The following is a 20240-nucleotide window of genomic DNA, read 5'->3' on the forward strand; positions in this document are numbered from 1 at the left end:
TGATCTGTCACCACACCTGTTTCAGTTCGAAGACAGCTTCTTGTGACCTGGTGCTCACCAGGCTCTCTCCTGTATCAGATTCACCACTCACGCAGCACATACCATGCACTCCAGGCTGTGCTGCAGGAGGAAGAAGCATATGTAGGAAATGTTTGCAGACATTGTGAGCAACTATGTCCTATCTCTCTAGTCCGGACCTCGGGTAGGCATACATGGTCTTCTATTTACCTTCTACATGACGGATGGAGCACACATGCATTTAGGAGGACAGGGAGGCAGGAATGTGTAGAACCAAGATGGTTATGCTACCATGAGCAGACTAATACTACCTTGAAGGCCCAGCATCCTGCCACCTCTGAAAAATGCCGAGTTGTAGAGCTATCCTTCCAGACAGGAAGAAGATCTTGTCGTCACATTAACACATATCAAGCAACACTGCAAATGGCATAATGCTAGGCATTATACAGACAAGTTAAATTATAGTTTCTGCCTCTGGGAGTTTGCTGTCTAACAGGAAAATTGAGACCTGGCCAGACAGAAAGTACCCATGACACATTTATTTAAAAGTTGTCCAATGTACAAATGTAACGTCATTCAATTCCTGATCCCATTCATTCTACCAGAATTTCTCGAGTGCAACCCCAGGCTAGAGTCACAGAGATATGTAAACTGTGCCTCTTTCCTCAAGGAGTTCAGCTTAGTGGAAGGGACACACAAGTAAAGAAATCATTACAATACACTATGGTTTGTGCAATACAACACAAGCCTGCACAAAGTGCAGAAAAGGGAGAACTACACCTAAGGGGAACAAGGGAGGCTGAATAGGAGTTTTCAGGAGTTTAAGAGACTTGGGGATGGGATGATGAGAGGGAGGACATCCCAGGAAGTAGAGGGAAAGGTAGAAAAGAGCGTGGCATTTCCTGGGAAATAGTACAAAACTCCAACTGATTGGAACTTAGTGTGCGCCATGAAAGATGAAGCAGGAGAGGTGGGAAGTGGCCCTAACCTGAAGACAGGTGTGTACTTTACTAGAGAGTTTGAACTTTATCACATAGGCAATAGGGGAAATCAAAGGATGTTTTAAGCAGGGAAATTCTCTCTCTGGTCACATATAAGTGATATGATCCCAGTTCTGCCTCCTAGTTGTGACTCTGGGCATGTCACTGAATCTCTGGGCATGTCACTGAATCTCTGAACATTGGTGTCTTCACGTATAAAATGGGGTTGATAGCGATACGTACCTTACAGGTTTGATTTGAGGAGTAAAGGAGCTAATGTTTGTAAAGCAATCAGCACAGCACAGCGCTGGGCACACATAAGTGCTCCATACATTTTAGCTACTGTTACCAGGAGTGTTTCTTAGAAGGGTAACTGTGTTTTGTTTTGTTTAAAAAAAAGAAAGGAAAAAAAATAAAAATAAATTTAAAAAGGTAATTTTGTTGGCAGCATGGTAACATAAACCACAGGGGGGAAAAGACTCATGGCAGGAGGTCCTATTAAGATGATATCGCAATTTAATCCAGTGATAAATAAGGTCTGGAACTGGGATCTGGATGCGAGAAATTAAAGAGATGAAAAGGTGAAAGGAAGTCTAGCTTGGAAGACTGGGTAGATCAGGACAACTGTTAACCAAATTCAGAGATACGGGTAGCCAGAGTAGAGGGGTGTGGGTGCAAGAGCAGATAATGCGTCCAGTTTGGGACCTGTTGAATGAGAAGTGAAACCGCCCAAGAAGGCAACCTGGAGAATATCAATATTTGAGGGGACGCCAGAAAAGCCAGTGGAGAAAACTGGTCAGCGATCACAATGTCACCGTGAATTGCAAATGGGGGCTTGAGGGGGATAGAGGAGACACTATCACCAGCATTTGTTTATGTTACACAAGCCATTCACCCAACTCCCAAACATGCATACAGCCTATTTTCTAGTCCGTTCTTGGCTTATTGCCTCTCGGTTTTCTGCTTCTTGTAGAGACCGCGTTTTTCCCTCCTGCCCTCGGTCCTCCGAAAGAGAGAAAGGTCTAGCACTTCTCAACATGGTCACCTAGGCGACCCGGAGTCACCCAGGAGGAGGCGGGAAAGGGGGAAAAGGAGGAAAATAACTTTAAAGAAAAGAAAAAGTCCGCGACGACCTCTAATGATTAAAGTTCCACCTCCCTATATCCTGCCACGCCGCTCTCCAGCCGCCCTACTCGGGCGCCAGGCCGCCAAGTAGGACGGGAAATGTAGTCCCTCGGGCCTACCAGGGTGGCAGGCTGAAAAACTCGGTTTCCCAACTGGCTCTCCAGGCGCGTGCGCAGATGGCTGCTCTGGCGAGTGGTAAACAGAGACGTCAGGCGGGGGCTGCTGCTCGGAGCAAAACAAAAAGGGAACCCGGGGGTGGGGGGGTTGATAGGGAAATTAGTGCGGGAAACAGAGACGCGGGGGCCACCGGGACGTGGGCCCTAATAAGAGTGGAGGGCAGGGAAGAGGCGGGGGGAGGGGCAGCTAGGGGAGGGGCAAGTGACGCGGGGAGCGGGGCGTGGGGGAGGGCAGTGATCCGGGTGGAGGAAATTTGGGAGGAGTGTCCGGGGGGCAGCAACTTAAAAGGGGGAGGGAACTGCGGCTAAGGAGACGTTCCGTGATGGGAGCGCAATGTATGAGGGGATACCATGCCTCAGGTTTAAAAGAGCAGGAAGCTGAGAGGTTGGAGAAAAAGTGTCTTCGCTAGGCGGAGGTTACAGGTGGTGTCTCAGAGAGAGCTCCGAGGCTGTCCGCTTGCAGTCGAGAAGAGTATCAGAGAACTGTGAAGAAGGGACAGCTTGGGGGCTAGCGTCCTGGGTCTAGGGGGAAGTTCGAGACTTTCTGAGGACTGGCAGGAATGTGCCTCCTGGCCCTCGGTGCTTCCCCCCTGGGGGGAGGCATCGCAAGGGACGGTGGCAGGCTCCTCTGAACGCTGAGCGGCGGCGGTCCAACTCCACGTATGGATCCGAGGAATGAGAATTCAGCCACAGAGGCTGCCGCGATCATAGACCTCGATCCCGACTTCGAACCCCAGAGCCGTCCCCGCTCCTGTACCTGGCCCCTTCCCCGACCAGAGCTCACTACTGAGCCGTCTGAGCCACTCGAGCCGCCCGAGGTGGAGCCAGGTTTGGGGGAGAAGGTACACCCGGAGGGGCGCTCAGAGCCGACCCTGTTGCCCTCCCAGCTCCCAGAGCCGGCAGGGGGCCCCCAGCCCGGGATCCTGGGGGCTGTAACAGGTCCTCGGAAGGGAGGCTCCCGCCGGAATGCCTGGGGAAATCAGTCATATGCAGAACTCATCAGCCAGGCCATTGAAAGCGCCCCAGAGAAGCGGCTGACACTCGCCCAGATCTATGAGTGGATGGTCCGCACTGTGCCCTACTTCAAGGACAAGGGTGACAGCAACAGCTCAGCAGGATGGAAGGTAACTATGACCCCCTTACCTCTGTCCCAATACCTTCTGCCCCCTGGGCCCCCTAGCCTCCTTACTGCCATTCTGGGGGGGCCTTTTCCGCACCCACCCCAGAGATCCACCTTTAATCATCAATTACACAAACATTTACTTAAGACATAGTATATGCCATGCTCAGAGCTTGATGTTGGAGGATTGTAGATGAATAAGACACTGTCCTTGCCTTGGAGAAAATCGAATTCTCTGCTCACTGCTCAACACTCCCAGCACTTTGGCTTGGGCTGCCCCAGACACTTATTCCCACAGAGAAGTCTTTATCCTATGTACAGCAGGAACTGTGTGGATTCCCCACATGAACCTAGCCTTCCCTCCTCCCCCACCTCCCATCCCAACACCTTTTCTCCGATTCCTGTGGGATTACTTGGATTCCCCGCTTGCCTCTCAATACCTCAGCATAGAGGTACTGTTCTAGAATGCCTCTACCCAAGAAAAGAGGGTAAAGTGGCATAGATGAAAAAGGTGATATTCATGGGGTAAGGTAGCTGCTCTTATGGACCAGGAGGGGGAAAAAGGACCAGGAGCTGCTACCTACCTCAGTTTACCCTGTAGTGCTAGGAAACTCTCCTGAGTAAGGGGCTATCTAAGTCTGGGGGGGGAGTTTTCATTTACTGATGAGAAACATTAGTTATGAAAGAAAGATAGGGCTCTGGCTTTATTTTTTTAAGGTTTTATTTATTTGAGAGAGAAAGCAAGAGAGAGCATGAGCTGGGGGAGGAGCTGAGGGAGAGGGAGAAGCAGACTCCCTGCTGAGTGGGGAGCCCGATGTGGGGCTCAAACCCAGCACCCTGGGATCATGACCCAAGGCCAAGCGGAAGGCAGACGCTCAACGTGCTGTGCCACCCAGGCACACCACGGGCTCTGACTCTAGAGCACAAGCTTGGGAGGTCCCTTGGGTTTCCATGAAGAAACTGTGAGGAAAGATTTGCTAGAAATTTATCCTGAGGAATATAGGACTCTACTTATGAAATGGGGAGCTTCAACCCCTGGACACCTTGAACCTCCATAGGTGGTGAGATCAGCATACAAGGAAGTACAGAGGGTTGAAGGAGCAGAGGGTCCCCTCCTAGGTATAGGAGATTGAGGTATCAGATCTGCACTCTCCCTAGGAGTTGGGCAGGACAGAAAAGAGGACAGCTGACTGAGACCCTTGGCACTATTTCTGGGTAGACTGCCATGCCACAGTCTCAGCTCATAAAGAGCTCCCCTCCTTGGACCCAGCCTACACAGCTGTTTTTTTATTTTTCCTTAGGTTCATTTTCCAGGGTAGAAGAAATAATCATGAGCTGTTTGTTATGCTGTGGGAGTATAGTCCCTCCTTATAATTTACACTTATTTGAGGATTTTTAGTTTATGAAGTAGTTTTTTTTTTAATTTTTATTTATTTATGATAGTCTCACAGAGAGAGAGAGAGAGGCAGAGACACAGGCAGAGGGAGAAGCAGGCTCCATGCACTGGGAGCCCGACGTGGGATTTGTTCCCGGGTCTCCAGGATCGAGCCCTGGGCCAAAGGCAGGCGCCAAACCGCTGCGCCACCCAGGGATCCCGAAGTAGTTTTTAAATTTTTTGTTTTATGGCTCTTCACAGCAATCCTGCGACTCCACATTTTACATAGTGGGAAACTAAGTTATCAAAAACTCAGGAAACTCACTTTAAAACAGTAAAGCAAGGACTTGAACTCAGGTCTAAGTATAAGTCATATACGCTTTCTGCTAGTCCATGACACCAAATTTTCTTCATTGGAATGATGACGAAGCCGGATCAGACTGAGCTTGGGGCCTCCTGGCCTCTTCATCCCCCTACTCGCACTCCCACCCCACCCCACCCTTATACCCACCCCACTGCAAGGGGTAAGCCTCAGGGTCTGAACTGGCTCCTCTTGTGAATTACCAAGACTACTCCCACCCCACCAGGGGGTGGCACTCACTTAGAATAAGAAAGCTTTGTTAAGGTTGTTTGGGGGAACAATTAGCAGTCACCCCCCCAATACACACACACACACACACACACACACACACACACACACACACACACACTTCCAACAGGGAAGAGAATTATAGGCTTCTAGGGAACTGACCTCTCCAGGTATAAGGTTGTACTATGTACTAGTTCTGAGGTCTAAAGAAGAGGGGATAAACAAATGGGCCCCATGGGAATTGAGTGTAGAGAAAGGAATGGACCTTTTCAGTAGACCCAGAGCTAAAAGACGGAAAGGGAGGAAGTAAGTCACAGTACCAAAAGTTACTAAGGCCGGACAGTCACTGTCTAGATGGGCATATGTCCTTCCTTGAAGGAACGAGGAGTTCCAATGCAGCCAGGGTTAGTAGCTGTTACTGAAGGGTCCGAGGGAGACAAGGAGTTCTTTGGCTAAAGAGCTCTGGAACAAGAAGCTACTTAAGCATCTTTCCCCAGGCAGAGGGTCTCCTTATCTGGAGCACCAGTCAGAGCCTCAGCCTCCTAGTAGCTCCAAGCCCTTCTGGGCTCCTCCCAAGATTCTAAACACTAAAGAGCTCCTGGGAAGTCAAATGCCCCTAAGGTTGGAGATCTTAGGCATAAATTCCGGAGGAGAAGTAGGGGAAAGGAGGTAGGACAGAGAAGGAGGTGGGGGGGGGGGCACAAAAGGATGATGTAACTATCCTGAGGCAAACCAGTAAAAAGAAGCTGCTCTGGGGGCTCAAGAAGCTGCCAATCTCAGCTCCCTGGGCCCCTGGGCTGGGGGGGAATTTATCTCTAACAGAATATCAGCTGTGAGGGAGAAAGGGAGAATAGAGGGAGGAAAAGAGGGAAGCACAACACAGAGCTTCCAATGCCCAAAGTACTCCACAGCTGATAGAACCTCAGGGGGAGGCTCACTGTTGTCACAAGGGGGCCACCCACCAATAAAACAAGAGGTAATTGATCAAGTACTGGGAGTGTGGCACTCTGAGGGGGCACCATTGGGGGCTGCCTGACTGGACAACACGGTCTGCCACCATGGGCACTTATACTTGATGAGACTAATTGCATGAAATTGTAAAGAATACAATAGAAGTTGGGGGACACCTGGGTGGCTCAGAGGTTGAGCATGAGCATCTGCCTTGGCTCAGGGCATGACCCCCCAGGATCGAGTCCTACATCAGGCTCCTTGCAGGGAGCCTGCTTCTCCCTCTCCCTCTGTCTCTGCCTCTCTCTTTCTGTGTCTCTCATGAATAAATAAATGAAATCTTTTTTTAAAAAAAAAGAATACAATAAAGGTTGGGTAAGATCATGTGGAACAGGTAAAAAAAAAATACCATACAATAAATTTAGCTGCAGAAGTCAAGCAACTGCTCAATAGAAGAACTTAAGAGGGGACTTAACGCTTGGTCTTGAGGAATTAGCAGAATTTACAGAAGGGAGATCCTTCTTAGTACACGGAGGAAAGGATAAGGGAATGTGCCTCTGAGGCCCAGCGAGGAGCCTGGCCTGAACCTAGTTGAGCATTATCTGTCCAAGGACTGGGAGGAATCAGAAAAACGAAGATCTTCAAATCCTCTGGAGAACAGGACCTCCAACGCCCCATGGGGAGCAGGACACCAGCTCTGCTGAGGTTCCAGCCCCTAAGCCTATTCAGAGAACTGGCTCAAGACAGGGTGGATCAGTCTTAGGCTGATGTTACACCACTGTCCTGTAAATTCCACCCAAGCCTACACTCAAGAAACAGATTGGAGCTGTGGAATTCTTTCCTACCTAATCCTAGTTCTTGCTGAATCAGGAGTGTGTCTGGCTCCCCAATGCCCACCAGCGCCAGACAGCACCCCCCTCCAAACATCTGGGAGGAGTACAGTGCTGGGAGTTTTTCCAGAGTGGGGGCCCAGTGCCCTCTGCAGTAGATTGTTACTCAGGCCCTTGTGAGGAGACATCTGGAGCAGAGGCTGAGCATCTTGTCATTGGGAGGGAACAGCATAGGTTCCCCCTCACCCTCCTCCCCAACACCCCGCACCACCTTCCCCCATCCCACCCAGCCCCGCTTGCAAGCTCCAATCCCCACCCCTACCTTGGCCTGTTTCTGGTAGCTCCAGGTCTCTAGAAATGCCCCTGCTGTGTCCCAGCATGCTTTGAGGCTGGACTACTAACCACTGACCTCCCCTGCATGTACCTCATACCCCTTTCCTGCTGCCTCTGACCCCCTCCCCCAGAACTCCATCCGCCACAACCTGTCCCTGCACAGCAAGTTCATCAAGGTTCACAACGAGGCTACTGGCAAGAGCTCTTGGTGGATGCTGAACCCTGAGGGAGGCAAGAGTGGCAAGGCCCCCCGCCGCCGGGCAGCCTCCATGGATAGCAGCAGCAAGCTGCTTCGGGGCCGCAGCAAGGCCCCCAAGAAGAAACCTGCTGTGCTGCCAGCTCCATCTGAAGGCGCCACTCCAACAAGCCCCGTTGGCCACTTTGCCAAGTGGTCAGGCAGCCCTTGCTCTCGAAACCGCGAAGAAGCAGATGTGTGGACCACCTTCCGTCCACGAAGCAGCTCAAACGCTAGCACCATCAGCACTCGGCACTCCCCCAGGAGGCCAGAGTCTGAGGCGCTGGCAGAGGAGGAGGTGCCAGCCTCAGTCAGCAGCTATGCGGGGGGCGTCCCTCCTACCTTAAATGAAGATCTCGAGCTGTTAGATGGGCTCAATCTCACATCTTCCCATTCCCTGCTCTCCAGGAGTAGTCTCTCTGGCTTCTCTTTGCAGCATCCTGGGGTCGCAGGTCCCTTACACACCTACAGCACTTCTCTCTTTGGCACAGCAGAGGGGCCCCTATCAGCAGGAGAAGGGTGCTTCGCAAGCTCCCAGTCTCTGGAGGCCCTGCTCACCTCTGACACACCACCACCCCCTGCTGATGTCCTCATGACCCAGGTAGATCCCATTCTGTCCCAGGCTCCAACACTTCTGTTGCTAGGGGGAATACCTTCCCCCAGTAAGCTGGCTGCAGGAGTTGGCCTCTGCCCCAAGCCCCTAGAGGCCCCGGGCCCCAGCAGTCTGGTTCCCACCCTCTCTATGATAGCACCACCTCCAGTCCTGGCAGGTGCTCCCGTCCCCAAGACCCTGGGGACTCCTGTGCTCACACCTGCTACTGAAGCCGCAAGCCAAGACAGAATGCCTCAGGATCTGGATCTTGACATGTATATGGAGAACCTGGAGTGTGATGTGGATAACATCATCAGTGACCTCATGGATGGGGGCGAGGGACTGGACTTCAACTTCGAGCCAGGTACATATGGCACTTCTTCGCATCTAATAACCTACAGCCACTCCTGGGTGCCTGGCTAGTCCCATGATCTGAGCCAGAGGACACTTTAGAACAGGGGGTGGCTGCAGCTCCTGGGGAATTGGAGGGAGGGTGTCATATTAGAGGGGCACAGTTTCCTGACGGGACCTCCAGGCCCTCAGCGACACCCACCCCTAGCAGCACAGGAGAGATGATAGGGGGGAAGGGCTCTCTCTCTCTCTTTTTTTTTTTTTTTGGCGGGGGGAGGGGTATGGACCTTAAGGGCAGAAAGTTATCACATCCCAGATGAGCCTCTTACCTTGTCTTCCATTTCTTCTTCCCACAGATCCCTGAGCCATGGCTGGAAGCTTTGTCCTCTGCTTTAGAGGTGGAACCAGGCGTGCCCATATCCACTCTTTACCCTTGGCCCCTCTCTGGGAACTTGGGACCCCGATTTAGAGCTAGGGTGGGGTCTGCTCACACCGGTGTTGAGGAAATTATAAAGATAAAGCTGCCCCATTTAGGAACTGTGGGGGGAGGGAGGGAGAGGGGTGGGGGAAAGGGAAAGGGTTTATTCTCACTGTGCCAATTAGAGGGTGAGGCCCCCTCTTGGGAGCCAGCCTTGGTTCCCTCCATTCCCACCCCCTAGGTTTTCTAGCAGGGGTGGGCAATGCTGTTGGAAATGTGAAGTCACCAGTGGCCTTACCCCTGCCTTTGGGAGCAGGATCTTTTGTAGTCTTATCTGAGCTGGTCCAGGCTAGCTTGAGCCTGGGATTTTTACGCAGTGGCCCCCTAGGCCAGTGGGGTGGGGTGGGGTAGGGTGGCAAGGACTTGGAAGGGCCAAGGTCTGAGCACTTGAGGGGCTCACCAGGCCAAATCACCCTTGGAAGGCTGCAGATAACAGAAAGGCTTTTTATAAACTTTTAAAGAAATATAAACACAAATATAGAGATTTTTAACAGTGGTAAGGTGCTAGTGATGGGGAGAATGCTTTTTTCCTTTCTTTCTTTCTGAAGGCTTTGTCATAGTGACATGATGCAAACACTACAGACATAACTTGGGGAAGCATGGGAAGTGGGGGAGAGAGAGCTCCAGGCTGCCAGAGAGCTGAGGGCAGGGGAGCAGCAGCGGAGAGCAATACTGAGCAAGGGGAAGAACTCTAATGTGGAGATGTCTAGAACAAGATCTGCATGTGTGGAACTAGCTTAGAGTTTCCCTAAGGAAAAAGCTAAGCCAGGCCCCCTCTTTCACCTTGTGTCTGGGAGTGTGTGGTGCTGGGGTGCTATGGTGGGAGAGTGCATTGAAGGCCTGGAATTAGTTTGTGGCCTGGAAGGGGGTGGGAGGGGGGAGAAAAGGAGGGAAGGATTTAGGGTGGTAAAGTTAGGCACAGAGACCTCCCTGTTCCAGGCCCCTGACAGCTGTTGCTGCCCTTCTTCCCCTTGCCTGACTACAGGGGTTATGTGGAAGTGTGTGTGGTGGCAGGCAGGGGGAGGGGTGGAACAGGGAAGAGGGAGCTGGGGAGCTTGGCTGAGGGTCTGGGAAATGAGCAGGGATGGAGGGGAATGTGGATCAGGTTTACTGGCACCTGCCAGGGTGGCCATCTGGGGCTCCTTCTCTACCCCAGCCCCAAAGCAGCCCCTCCCCCAGTCCCCTTTGCATTGTCCCCTCCCCCGCCCCTGCTGTGGGTTTCCATCATTTCCTGTGTCAGCGCCTGGCCTACCCAGATTGTATCATGTGCTAGATTGGAGTGGGGAAGTGTGTCAAATCAATAAATGAATAAATTCAATAAATGCCTATAACCAGCTCTAGTTTCAGCTGCCTTGCTGTGCCCCGCCCCTCGGATAAGGGGAAGGGAGGGGGAGAGGCAGAGGACTGGCATAAGGGACTACTCAGAGGTGGAGAAGTAAGGGGTGGGGGAATTTCAGCAAGGGGACTTGGTGGATCTTGGGGGGGAGGGAAGATGCCAATCTGTCACCAAACCCCTCTTGGGGGGGTAGTCTGGCTGGAGAAGACCCCACCCCCTACTCTGTCCCCCAAAGGCTCATTGTGCAAGACTTCACTGTTTCACCTCACCCTCACCCATGTGCTCACCCTAGTCCTCTCCTGCCACTCCTACCCTCCCTGAGAGCCTCCACAGTCCCTGGGGCACACTTAAGCGTTGGTGCAGATATTGGAAGAAGGAGTCTTTCTTGAAGAAGGGACCTCATATTGAATTCCAGTAATTTCACACCTCGTTTTACTGCTCTCACTCGGTCACTTTATTTAGTTAGCGATGTTTATCCCTTCTACTGAAAAAGTCTGCTCTGGTCTTAAAGAGCAGACCTCTTCGAGTGGGCCCCTCTTCATCTGATCTTCCTGTTGATTTGGACTGGAAAAAGGAAGGGGTCCATGAGTAGATGAAGAGGCCCCTCCAGGGAAGTTTTCTACAAACTAGGGCCAGCGGCAGGGCCAAAAGAGGCCAGAGGCAGGTCTTGGGCATGGATGTTGAATTTGGGAAGGAAATTTTTCCCAGGGGGCCAGGGTGCAGGAGCCTTGGGTTGACCAGCAGGAAAGGGGGGTACAGGGCCAGACCACATTTGATGAGTCTTACTGGGAGGTTCACAGAGGATTCAATCGGAACGACTTTCTTGGCTTCTTGGCTTCTGAGCAATTTTATACGGCTCCTCTCCAGGAGGTCACATTGTGTGCGCAAAGCATCTGAGAACCAGGGAAAGGTCCCCCATCTCTGAGGACTAGAGACCTTATGTACCCATCCCATTCCTCCCATCATTCCAGCCATCACTTGGAGTAACTGGGCCTAAAGCTAGGCCAAGGAGTGACCCGAAGGTACCTAAGTTTTGTTCTTTTCAGCAGGAATTGAGACACCAAGACTCCAAAAGAAAAGGATGAAGAGGAAGATGGAAATGATGGGGTGGTGACAGAGAGAGACACTGAGACAGTGCCCAAGGAATTGGGGTGGGGAGTAGGGGTGAGTGACACATGCAACTCCAGCTGGTTTGAACTAAACATCCATCCTAAAGTGGACCTTGGCTATATTCCCCTTTCCCTAGGCTCCTGTGATGCTACATGCTGTATATTACACCATTCCCCCTCTATATAGACAACGTACTCTATCACCCAGCTAGGTACAGTCCTCTCCATGTTTCTCCTTCCTCCATCATGCTCCTTACCAATTAGCTCAGGTTCTGGATTCTTCAGGAGGGGCACAAAAGCTTTGTAGGCATTTTCTAGTCGGGTTCCTGTAAACACAGCAGTATGCTATCCCCAGCCCCTATCATCCCATCTCCACCCTTCCAAAGGCCAAGATTTCAGGAAACTAACACTCAACAGTACTGTGAGCTAATGTACCTTATTCCCCACCATCAGGACCAACTCTAGGATCAGGTGAGGGGGGAGGCACATAATACGAGTAAACCCACCCTATTGCCATAGATGCAGTGCTCTTTCTTAGGCTGACTAGAGATGGTCATTTTGGATCTGGTTGAGGGTGCCCTATGTTAAGGACGAGGTTCACAGTCCATTTTGAGGGCCTTGTCCTAATCTTTCAGGAATGCTCCCAAGCCTCTACCTGGTGCTCCACGTTCCACCTTACAAATGTAGTAGGTGCTTCGAGCAGTAAGGAATTTGCTGGCATAGTCTCCAGGGGTCTTCATCAGGAAAAGCAACTTCATTGTCCCCGTCTCATCACACAAATCGATGGTGTCTGGATGGAGGCCACAGAATGATTGGGGCAGCTAAGAAAGGAGGGTGAGAGCAAAACAGGGCAGCGATCTTCTCCTGAATGGGGTGGAGGAAACTGTTGGATTCAAAGAGCTCTCTTCTTGTCAGTCTGAGGGCTTGGGGGCTAGAAATTATCCTACTTACTCCTACTCTTAGCCCTTAGTCCCCTCCCCCAACTCCTCACCTGTTTTAGGCAACCCTACTCTACTGCGGGTGTAATGCAGCAACAGAAGGACAGAGCAATTGGTATTGACCAGAAACTGCTGATTATCTGAGAAGACATGGGATGGGGCATGTCACCCTTCTCTAGTTATACCATCCCTGTGACCACTGCCCTCAAACTTCCCCAGCCCTAAATAGAGGCTCCAGCTCTGTGATGCCCCTCACCTCCATGTTTGATGAAAATGAACATGCTCTCAAGATCTTCTCACTCTTCAGATGGAGGCCTGATGAGTCATTTGGAAGGAGAGTGTTCTAGAGGTCTGGGAAGGGTGTAGCAAGTGGGCCCATGGGGTTGGGGGGTCTGGAGAGGTCGATGGATCACATAAGCTGAAGAGGCCCAAACTGGGCAGAAAGGAGAGAGCTGGTGGCAGTTGTGGATAACCAACATCCCTAGGGGTGGGGCCTGAGGCTGCAGTTGAGGGATTATGAGGTCAGAAGTGGTATATGTGGCAGAAGGTGGAGTAAGGATAAGGAGAGAAGAACCTGGGTAGGGACACTGAAAGATTTGCCAGGAATGGAGACGACATGGTAACTCTAATTCTTTTTTTTTTTTTTTTTTTTTGGTAACTCTAATTCTAAAATGCATTCTGCAGGGTGCTTGGGTGGTTCAGTTGGTTAAGTGTCTGACCCTTGCTTTTGACTCAGGTCAGGATCTCAGGGTCCTGAGCTTGAGCCCCGCATGGGGTTCTGAACTCAGTGTGGGAGTCTGCTTATCCCTCTCCCTCTGTTCCTCTCTGCCCCTCCCCCGGCCCCTCAAATAAATAAATAAATAAATAAATAAATAAATAACATCTTTTAAAAAAATAATAAAATGTATCCTGGTAGGAGTGCAGGACACCTAGAGAAAAGCCAGTTTTCTCGAATGCTACCCTTCTCTAGTTAATTTGTGGTGCTACTGCTTCCACATCATGAGTCTACTTCTCCTTCCTACTGCCAGTGCCATGCCTCCCACTCTTATTGCACCCCAAATTTCCCTTGCTCCCCACCCCAACAACAGACATTCTTGTTGAGTATCAACAGAAGCTTTATTTCTCATTGTTTGGAGAATGATTGAAGGGTGGATGGAAAGAGGGAGGGAAGGATGGCAGGACTCCTGGAGGAAGAATCCTGCAAGGAGGAGGGGCTGGATTGGGGAAGAGGAGAAGTATGGATGGGGATGGGGGCAGAGGGGCAATTGGATGATAGGAGATATTGAAGGGGGGCGGGGGGGGGGGAGGGAAGTTATAAGGGGCATACAATTCAGAATCAGCCACAGGAGGGCGAGGTGAGCATTGGACCCAGGCTGGTTAGATAAGGGGAAGTTAGTACAATATAGGAGGACAGGACTCTGAGGTTCTGTCAGGGTATCAGGGCTCCAGTTTCAGGTTTCAGGGTATAACATGGGGGAGCCCAGTAGGGGCTATGCTGGCTGCAGGGGGAGCCCCCAGGACCCTCCCCTGGAGCCCCTCCTTTTGGGGGAATCTCACTGACGTGGCAGAGCCATTCACTGTAGTCTGGCTGCAGACTCTCCGCCAGTCCCTTAGACACTCCACTCCAGGCCTAAAGACAGATATCTCCAGGTCAGGGGTCAATCAGGGGCAGGGAGTAAAACACCCAGGCTCTGTGCCAAGGGAACTCTTACAACGTCTGCAACTTCTGTGATTACAGAAGGGACACACAGACTCCTGGGGCCCCTACTACCCCTGTTTCCATCTGCCCCAACCAATCTATATAATCAGTTCTTTTGTGTGTCTCTCTCCATCTAGCCCATCCCCCAACTGGTCGGCCACATCCTGACAGTTAGTGCAGGCCCCTTCCCCTCCCCTCTACCCCCCATACTCTGTCTGACTTGCTGGTGGGGGAATTGAGTAGTTGACAAACTGCAGTCTTGCCTGTGGCAATGTTCTCACCGAAAAATTCCCGTGATATTCAGTAACCAGATCCTCCAGGTTCTTGAGGGTAGGAATTCGGGGGATCGACCTGAAGGAGGGGAGAAAGAGGGAGCAGGAGCCCATAGTTTACACCCTTTTATCACCCTTCTCCCAGTTCTTCCAGATGGAATGAAGGGATTTCTGTGTTCTCTGTACCTGTAGTTTCCTTCCATTACTGTGTCCACTTGAGTGACCCCTTATTCCTTATTGTCCCACTCTTTACTCCTGGAGAGCCTGTGATAATCCTCCTCTACTATTTCTTCCCAGCCACCCCACCTCATTTTCCAAGGATATCTGAAATCTCACCGTTCCAGCCAGTAGTACACACAGATAAGGCTAATAATCAATCCCATGGAGCCAAGGGGGATAAGCACAGCTTCCGATGCAAACAAAGGATTCTCTACAGAAAAAAAGAAGAGAAAGAGGCCTCACATCTGTAGTGCCCCAACTTGGTGCCAGGCATGGTGCTAGACTCTTTCCAGGTACTTAATCTTCACAACTCCTGAGAGTGGGGGGATGATCATTATCTCCATTTTACAGATGAGGAAACAGAATCAAAGAGGTTAGTGATGTGCCAGAGGTCAAAGAGGGAATAAGCAGCAGAGCCAGGTTTAAAAGCCTACATCTGTCTGGTTCCAAAGCCATCTTTACCACTCAGGCTTTCTGCGAATGCTGTAGGGGAATCTTAAACATCTTCTAGCCCCTCTGCCTCCTTCTTGACAACCCCCTCCCCAAACTCTAACAACATACTGACCCAACCTTACACAGAAAAGCCCTGATACCTGGGGGTTGGGGTGAGGGGAGATGGGCCATCAAGTTTAGGGGGCTCAGGGGTAGGCAAGCAGGGCAAAAGACAGTGATGCTAGAAAGGTTGGAGTGCTGGGCTCATGGGTCAGGGTGAAGCCTTTGGCCCATTTTACCCTTGGAGGTATTGCTCCCCCAGTGGATAGGGTGGCTCCATTCACTCCAACGCTGAGCGCTTCCACAGAGTGGGTTATAGCGGCTTCGGACACGGAACGTGTAGAACTTCTGCCCATCCACGCTAGGCAGAGAGAAGCTATTTCGGTGGTCCACTGACTGTTCCTTGGGGAGGAAGAGGGGGAGAGGGAGATGGATGTCTAAAAATGAAAAGAGAATTAAAACTCTGCCCCCTGCCACATCAACTGGTTCTTCCCAGCTCTTCCCTCCTCTCTTGACTACTCAAGCCACACCACTCCCTTCGCTGAGTAGAAACTAATGCCTCCTAGCCAGATCCCCTCGAAGGCTTCCTTTTTGTTTATTTGTCTATCAGGTATTGGAGGAAAAGTATGGGTAGAAACGTTCTTGGAGAGTCCTTGGTGATGCTAGGGAAAAAGAGCTGAATGAGGGTAGAGACAGAGCAGAAGAACTGGGAGGCAGAGACAGGAGCTTGAGATTAGGCCCTCCTATTTGGCTGATTGAATCCTTTTTTAAAAAAGATTTTATTTATTTAAGACAGAGTGATAGTGAGAGAAAACATGAGCAGGGTGGGGGGAGAAGGAGAAGCAGAATCCCAACTGAGCAGGGACCCCCAACGCAGGGCTCTATCCTAGGACCCTGAGATCATGACCTGAGCTGGAAGGCAGGTGCCTAACAGACTAAGCCACCCAGGTGCCCAGCTGATTGAATCCTTTATCCCTATTTGCTTGGCCTTTGCTGCCACCTTCATGACCCAAGTCACTCACAGTCCAGCTGCGGTCCCAGTCACTCCGGTACTGCACAACATGCTCCAAACAGTGGTCCAAGTGTCTGTTGCTCCAGCTCAGTTCTAGCTGGGATTCGCTCAGGTTGTGAAGGGTTAGGTTCTCCGGAGCCCAGGGGATCACTGGAGATATGTGTGTGTGTGTGGTCATTCCCCTGGCCTGAACAAGTTAGGATCCTGAAGGTAGGGCCCCGATCCCTCCTCAGTTCCCTATCCCAATCCCTCACCTCCTCCTTTCTGCCTAAGTATCCTTATGGTAAAAGAACACCACCACTCCATATACTCCAGTGCCCCACAAAAGCTCCCTGGGCTCTCTGGGCACCCTTTCCAAATTACCCAGATTTTGCAGTTTTAGCTTCTGTGTGGACTGCCTCCTGGGTTCCCGTGGGTCCCGGAGCTGGACAACAAATGTTTCGTAGAGATGGATCTCCTCCTTCTGCAACCAACAGCCAGCAGTGACCTCTCTAGAGAATAGGTAGTGGCCACACTCCTGGACTTTATCATCATTGGAGTTCTTATACCTAGAGAAGGAATGGGAGGAAGAAGAAAAGTGGCATACACTTGGGTACTACAGATACCACAGCCTAGCCTCGTCTTTGAACTGACTTGCCTCATGAGAAAATGGTGGGGAGGCTGGGAGACTGGCTACCCTCTTTCTTGGCCCCCATGCCGTCCCTCCCATTCAGACCACCCCCTCATACTCCCTTGTGCTATCCCCTCTTCCCTTCTCATACCAGTAGTGCAGGGTCAGGTTGGTGGGCCGGGGCTCAGAGCTGCTGTTCCAAGTGCAATTCATGTACTCAACATTGAACACAAAACACTGGACCTCTGGGAGGGGCAGGGAGGAAACACTGAGGGTCTCGGAGGGTGTAGCGGTCAGGAAGAAATCTAGATTGTGGAGAAAATGAAGAGGGGGAGGGAAAAACCAGAAATGATGGTCAGAAGAAGCAGCAGCATGAGGCAGTGAACCCCTTCCCCCTTCCTTCTCCACAGCACTCTTAAACTCTGCCCACATCCTTCTAATGCCCCATGGCAGGTTCAAGATTTCTATGCGACCCCTTCCCACAGGCTCCCCTCTCACCAACCCCTTCCAGTCCCATGTTTCCCACCAGGTGTGATGTCTTCATTCCCATTGGGCATGGGGACCGTGGAGTTCAGCCCCACCCCCAGCAGAGACAGCTGCAGGAATAAGAGGGATCTGAGTGGCAATGGTGGCTTCAACATGGCGCTTGCTCTTCGTTCCCTGGGTGTAGACTGTCAGGAACCTGGGCCCCTCACCCATTACCCCTCCCCACCCACACATTTCCTTCTGTCATAGTTTCCGGTGGAAAGAACCTTAGAAACCAGGGCTTTACAGAGGGTGTGGCAAATGTGTGCTATGACACAGGCTAAATCCTCTGGGAGATTAAGTGTTAATCTAATCTGTAGGTGTAACACCACCACTGTAAAGTGGTGTTAAGTAGAGTCCCAGGCTGGGCATACAGTGCCATCACAGTCTCAAGAATCCTCAGACTACCTGGATTCTGGGAAGGATCTGTTCACTGCCATTGCCACCACCACCACCACCACTCCCAACCACCTTCTCATCTAAGTCTTTTTATCCTGTAGAGTGAAGGGTCTGAACCTCCCTCCCCACCCTGTGCTATGCTCCCTCCTTGGCTCAGTCACCCTGAAACCTCTGTTAAAGCCCTACTGTCTTGGGTGGAAAGTACAGTCTTGGCTCTTGTAGGCACATATATAGCTGTTTCTTCTGACCTGATCCAAACCAGAATAACCACCCTTAGCTGCTGTCTGAGCTGGGTCCCTGTTGAGACTGGTGAGGAGGTTGGACTTAGATGTAGATTCTGGAAATGGAGAAACAACAATACTGGCTTCAAACTCCTCATCTTCCCCTAAATCTGCTTCTCTTACTGTGTTCCCTATCTTGGTTAATGTATCATCACCCTCTCACTCACCCAGACGTGAAACCTCAAAATCATCATCAATTACTCCCTCTCTCTCATTCCTGGGAATGCAATCAGCTCTACGTCTGTGGTGTTTCTCTCAGCAATGTCCTCCTTTCCGTGAGCACAGCCACTGTATTAAATCACCCTTTCATTCCCACTAGTCATGATTATTCCTAGAACCTACTAACTGGCGTCCCTTTCCTTTTCTTCCTTCCTTCCTTTTTTTTTTTTTTTTTTTTTTTTTTTTGGAGAAAGAGAGAGAGATTGGGCGATGCAGAGAGAGAATATTAAGCAGGCTCCATGCTCAGTACAGAGCACTCGCCCCCCCCTCAGGGGGGGGGGCTCGATTTCACAACCCTGAGATCATCCATGACCTAAGCTGAAATCAAGTCAGATGCTTTACTGACTGAGCCACCCAGGCACCCCTGGCCTCCCATTCATTCATTCATTTTTTTAAAAAGATTTTATTTACTTGAGAGAGGGCGGGGGTGGGGAAGGATACAGGGAGAAGGAGAAGTGGACTCCTCACTGAGCAGGGAGCCCAATTTTGGACTCAGTCCCAGGACCCTGAGATCATGAACTGAGCTGAAGGCAGATGCTTAACCCATTGAGGCACCCAGGCGTCCCCTGGCCTTCCCTTCTAAAGACCGCTGTTCTCCAACCCATTCTCCATCTTATTGCCAGACTTATCTTCCCCCAAACCAGAGCTGATTGGAGACAGTGTTTGTAGAAATTGTTTATTCAGCAAACATTTATTGAGCCTTAAATATGTGCTAGGCTCTGTGCTTATGTTCTTACCCACCTTAATGTTCTGTGGGTTAAAATTCCTCATGGTTAGCTCAAATGTTACCTCCTCCAATATGTTGTCCTCTACCCTAACAGGATTAATTTGTTTTCCCGTTGTGATTCAATAGCATTTTGTTGGTGTTACTTTGATTTGTTGTTTGCTAGTTTTGTTATTTTTAAATGTGTTGTTATCTCTTACTTTTATTTTTTTTAATTTTTTATTTATTTTATGATAGTCACACGGAGAAAGAGAGAGAGAACAGAGACACAGGCAGAGGGAGAAGCAGGCTCCATGCATCAGGAGCCCGATGTGGGATTCGATCCCGGGTCTCCAGGATCGCGCCCTAGGTCAAAGGCAGGTGCCAAACCGCTGCGCCACCCAGGGATCCCTCTTACTTTTATTATAGCATTCTGTCCTTTCTCTAAAGAGCAATGCCATCACAGAAAGGGTACTGGCCCAAGAGTCAAGGAAAAAATCTTAGCCTCAGCTCTCACAGTACCTGAATGATATCAGGCAAGTGAACTTTCACTCTTTGAAAATCAGCTTCCTCATCCGCAAAATGGAGACCATTATAATCTCTAACTCATGGGGCTGTTTGCAGATTAAAGATGATGGCCGAAAGTATCTGACACTTAGTAGGTGCCTCTTTCTCAACCAGGAGTTCGTGGGCACTTAAGGAATGCATTAATGACCTTTAAGGGCTCTAAGAATGTCCCTGCAAAGTATCTAACATTTTGTACTCCTCTGTAATTTTTCTGGGAAGGGCCAAAGCGTCCATCAGCATCTTTTTTTTTTTAAGGTATTTATTTATTTATTTATGATAGTCACAGAGAGAGAGGCAGAGACACAGGCAGAGGGAGAAGCAGGCTCCATGCACCGGGAGCCCGACGTGGGATTCGATCCCGGGCCTCCAGGATCACGCCCTGGGCCAAAGGCAGGCGCCAAACCGCTGCGCCACCCAGGGATCCCATCCATCAGCATCTTAAAGGGGTTGTGAATTAGACAAGGTTAAGAACCTCGGTGCCAGACTATAAAGACCTTGAGGAATTAGGGCTGGCCTTTCAGGGGTTTAATAGATACTTTCTTATGCAAAAGGTTTCTAATCTTCACAATAGCCCTTTGAGGGAAGCAACAGAACACCCATTTTTCAGATGCAGAAACTCAGAAAGGAAGAAGTGGTTTAGAGTAAAAGACAGAGTCCCTAACTGATGCAAATACACTGGAGCACCGATTCCAGGCCCAAAACCCAGCGA

General features: G+C 50.6%; 3 protein-coding genes across 5 annotated transcripts; 1 reads left to right on the forward strand and 2 right to left on the reverse strand.

Annotated features, from left to right (window-relative positions):
• The first annotated feature begins 2523 nt into the window (after positions 1 to 2523).
• Positions 2524 to 10490, forward strand: FOXO4 (forkhead box O4). The gene is made up of 3 exons (XM_038587653.1): positions 2524 to 3423; positions 7626 to 8685; positions 9029 to 10490. Exons 1-3 carry the CDS (start codon positions 2962 to 2964, stop codon positions 9034 to 9036), a joined length of 1530 nt encoding a protein of 509 aa, XP_038443581.1. The 5' UTR covers positions 2524 to 2961; the 3' UTR covers positions 9037 to 10490.
• A 403-nt stretch (positions 10491 to 10893) lies between these two features.
• Positions 10894 to 13018, reverse strand: CXHXorf65 (chromosome X CXorf65 homolog). 3 transcript variants are annotated; one of them, XM_038587654.1, is made up of 6 exons: positions 12790 to 13018; positions 12587 to 12673; positions 12251 to 12385; positions 11853 to 11921; positions 11273 to 11379; positions 10894 to 11050 (listed from the first exon to the last, which is right to left on the reverse strand). In XM_038587654.1, exons 1-6 carry the CDS (start codon positions 12812 to 12814, stop codon positions 10949 to 10951), a joined length of 525 nt encoding a protein of 174 aa, XP_038443582.1. In that variant the 5' UTR covers positions 12815 to 13018; the 3' UTR covers positions 10894 to 10948. The 3 variants fall into 3 exon arrangements, with proteins under 3 accessions (XP_038443582.1, XP_038443584.1, XP_038443583.1); XM_038587656.1 differs by lacking the exon at positions 12587 to 12673 and having other exon boundaries at positions 10895 to 11050; XM_038587655.1 differs by lacking the exon at positions 12587 to 12673 and having other exon boundaries at positions 10895 to 11050; positions 12251 to 12416; positions 12790 to 13017.
• An 861-nt stretch (positions 13019 to 13879) lies between these two features.
• IL2RG (interleukin 2 receptor subunit gamma) lies at positions 13880 to 17478 on the reverse strand. Its single transcript, NM_001003201.1, is given in 8 exon segments — positions 13880 to 14163; positions 14514 to 14583; positions 14841 to 14934; positions 15455 to 15617; positions 16238 to 16377; positions 16591 to 16775; positions 16989 to 17142; positions 17364 to 17478. Coding segments are annotated over 8 exon segments (1122 nt in total). The 3' UTR covers positions 13880 to 13962.
• Between the last annotated feature and the right edge of the window lie 2762 nt (positions 17479 to 20240).

The sequence above is a fragment of the Canis lupus genome, chromosome X, assembly GCF_011100685.1.
Source record: "Canis lupus familiaris isolate Mischka breed German Shepherd chromosome X, alternate assembly UU_Cfam_GSD_1.0, whole genome shotgun sequence".
Taxonomy (NCBI): domain Eukaryota; kingdom Metazoa; phylum Chordata; class Mammalia; order Carnivora; family Canidae; genus Canis; species Canis lupus.

Coding starts and splice junctions, on each gene's coding strand:
- FOXO4 (XM_038587653.1), top strand. CDS start 2,962: ATGGATCCGAGGAATGAGAATTCAGCCACAGAGGCTGCCGCGATCATA. Junction 3,424..7,625: donor ACAGCTCAGCAGGATGGAAG/GTAACTATGACC, acceptor CCCCTCCCCCAG/AACTCCATCCGCCACAACCT.
- CXHXorf65 (XM_038587654.1), bottom strand. CDS start 12,814: ATGTTCATTTTCATCAAACATGGAG. Junction 12,674..12,789: donor CATTTTCATCAAACATGGAG/GTGAGGGGCATC, acceptor ATGTCTTCTCAG/ATAATCAGCAGTTTCTGGTC. Junction 11,051..11,272: donor AATCCTCTGTGAACCTCCCA/GTAAGACTCATC, acceptor TCCTTTTTCCAG/TCCAAATCAACAGGAAGATC.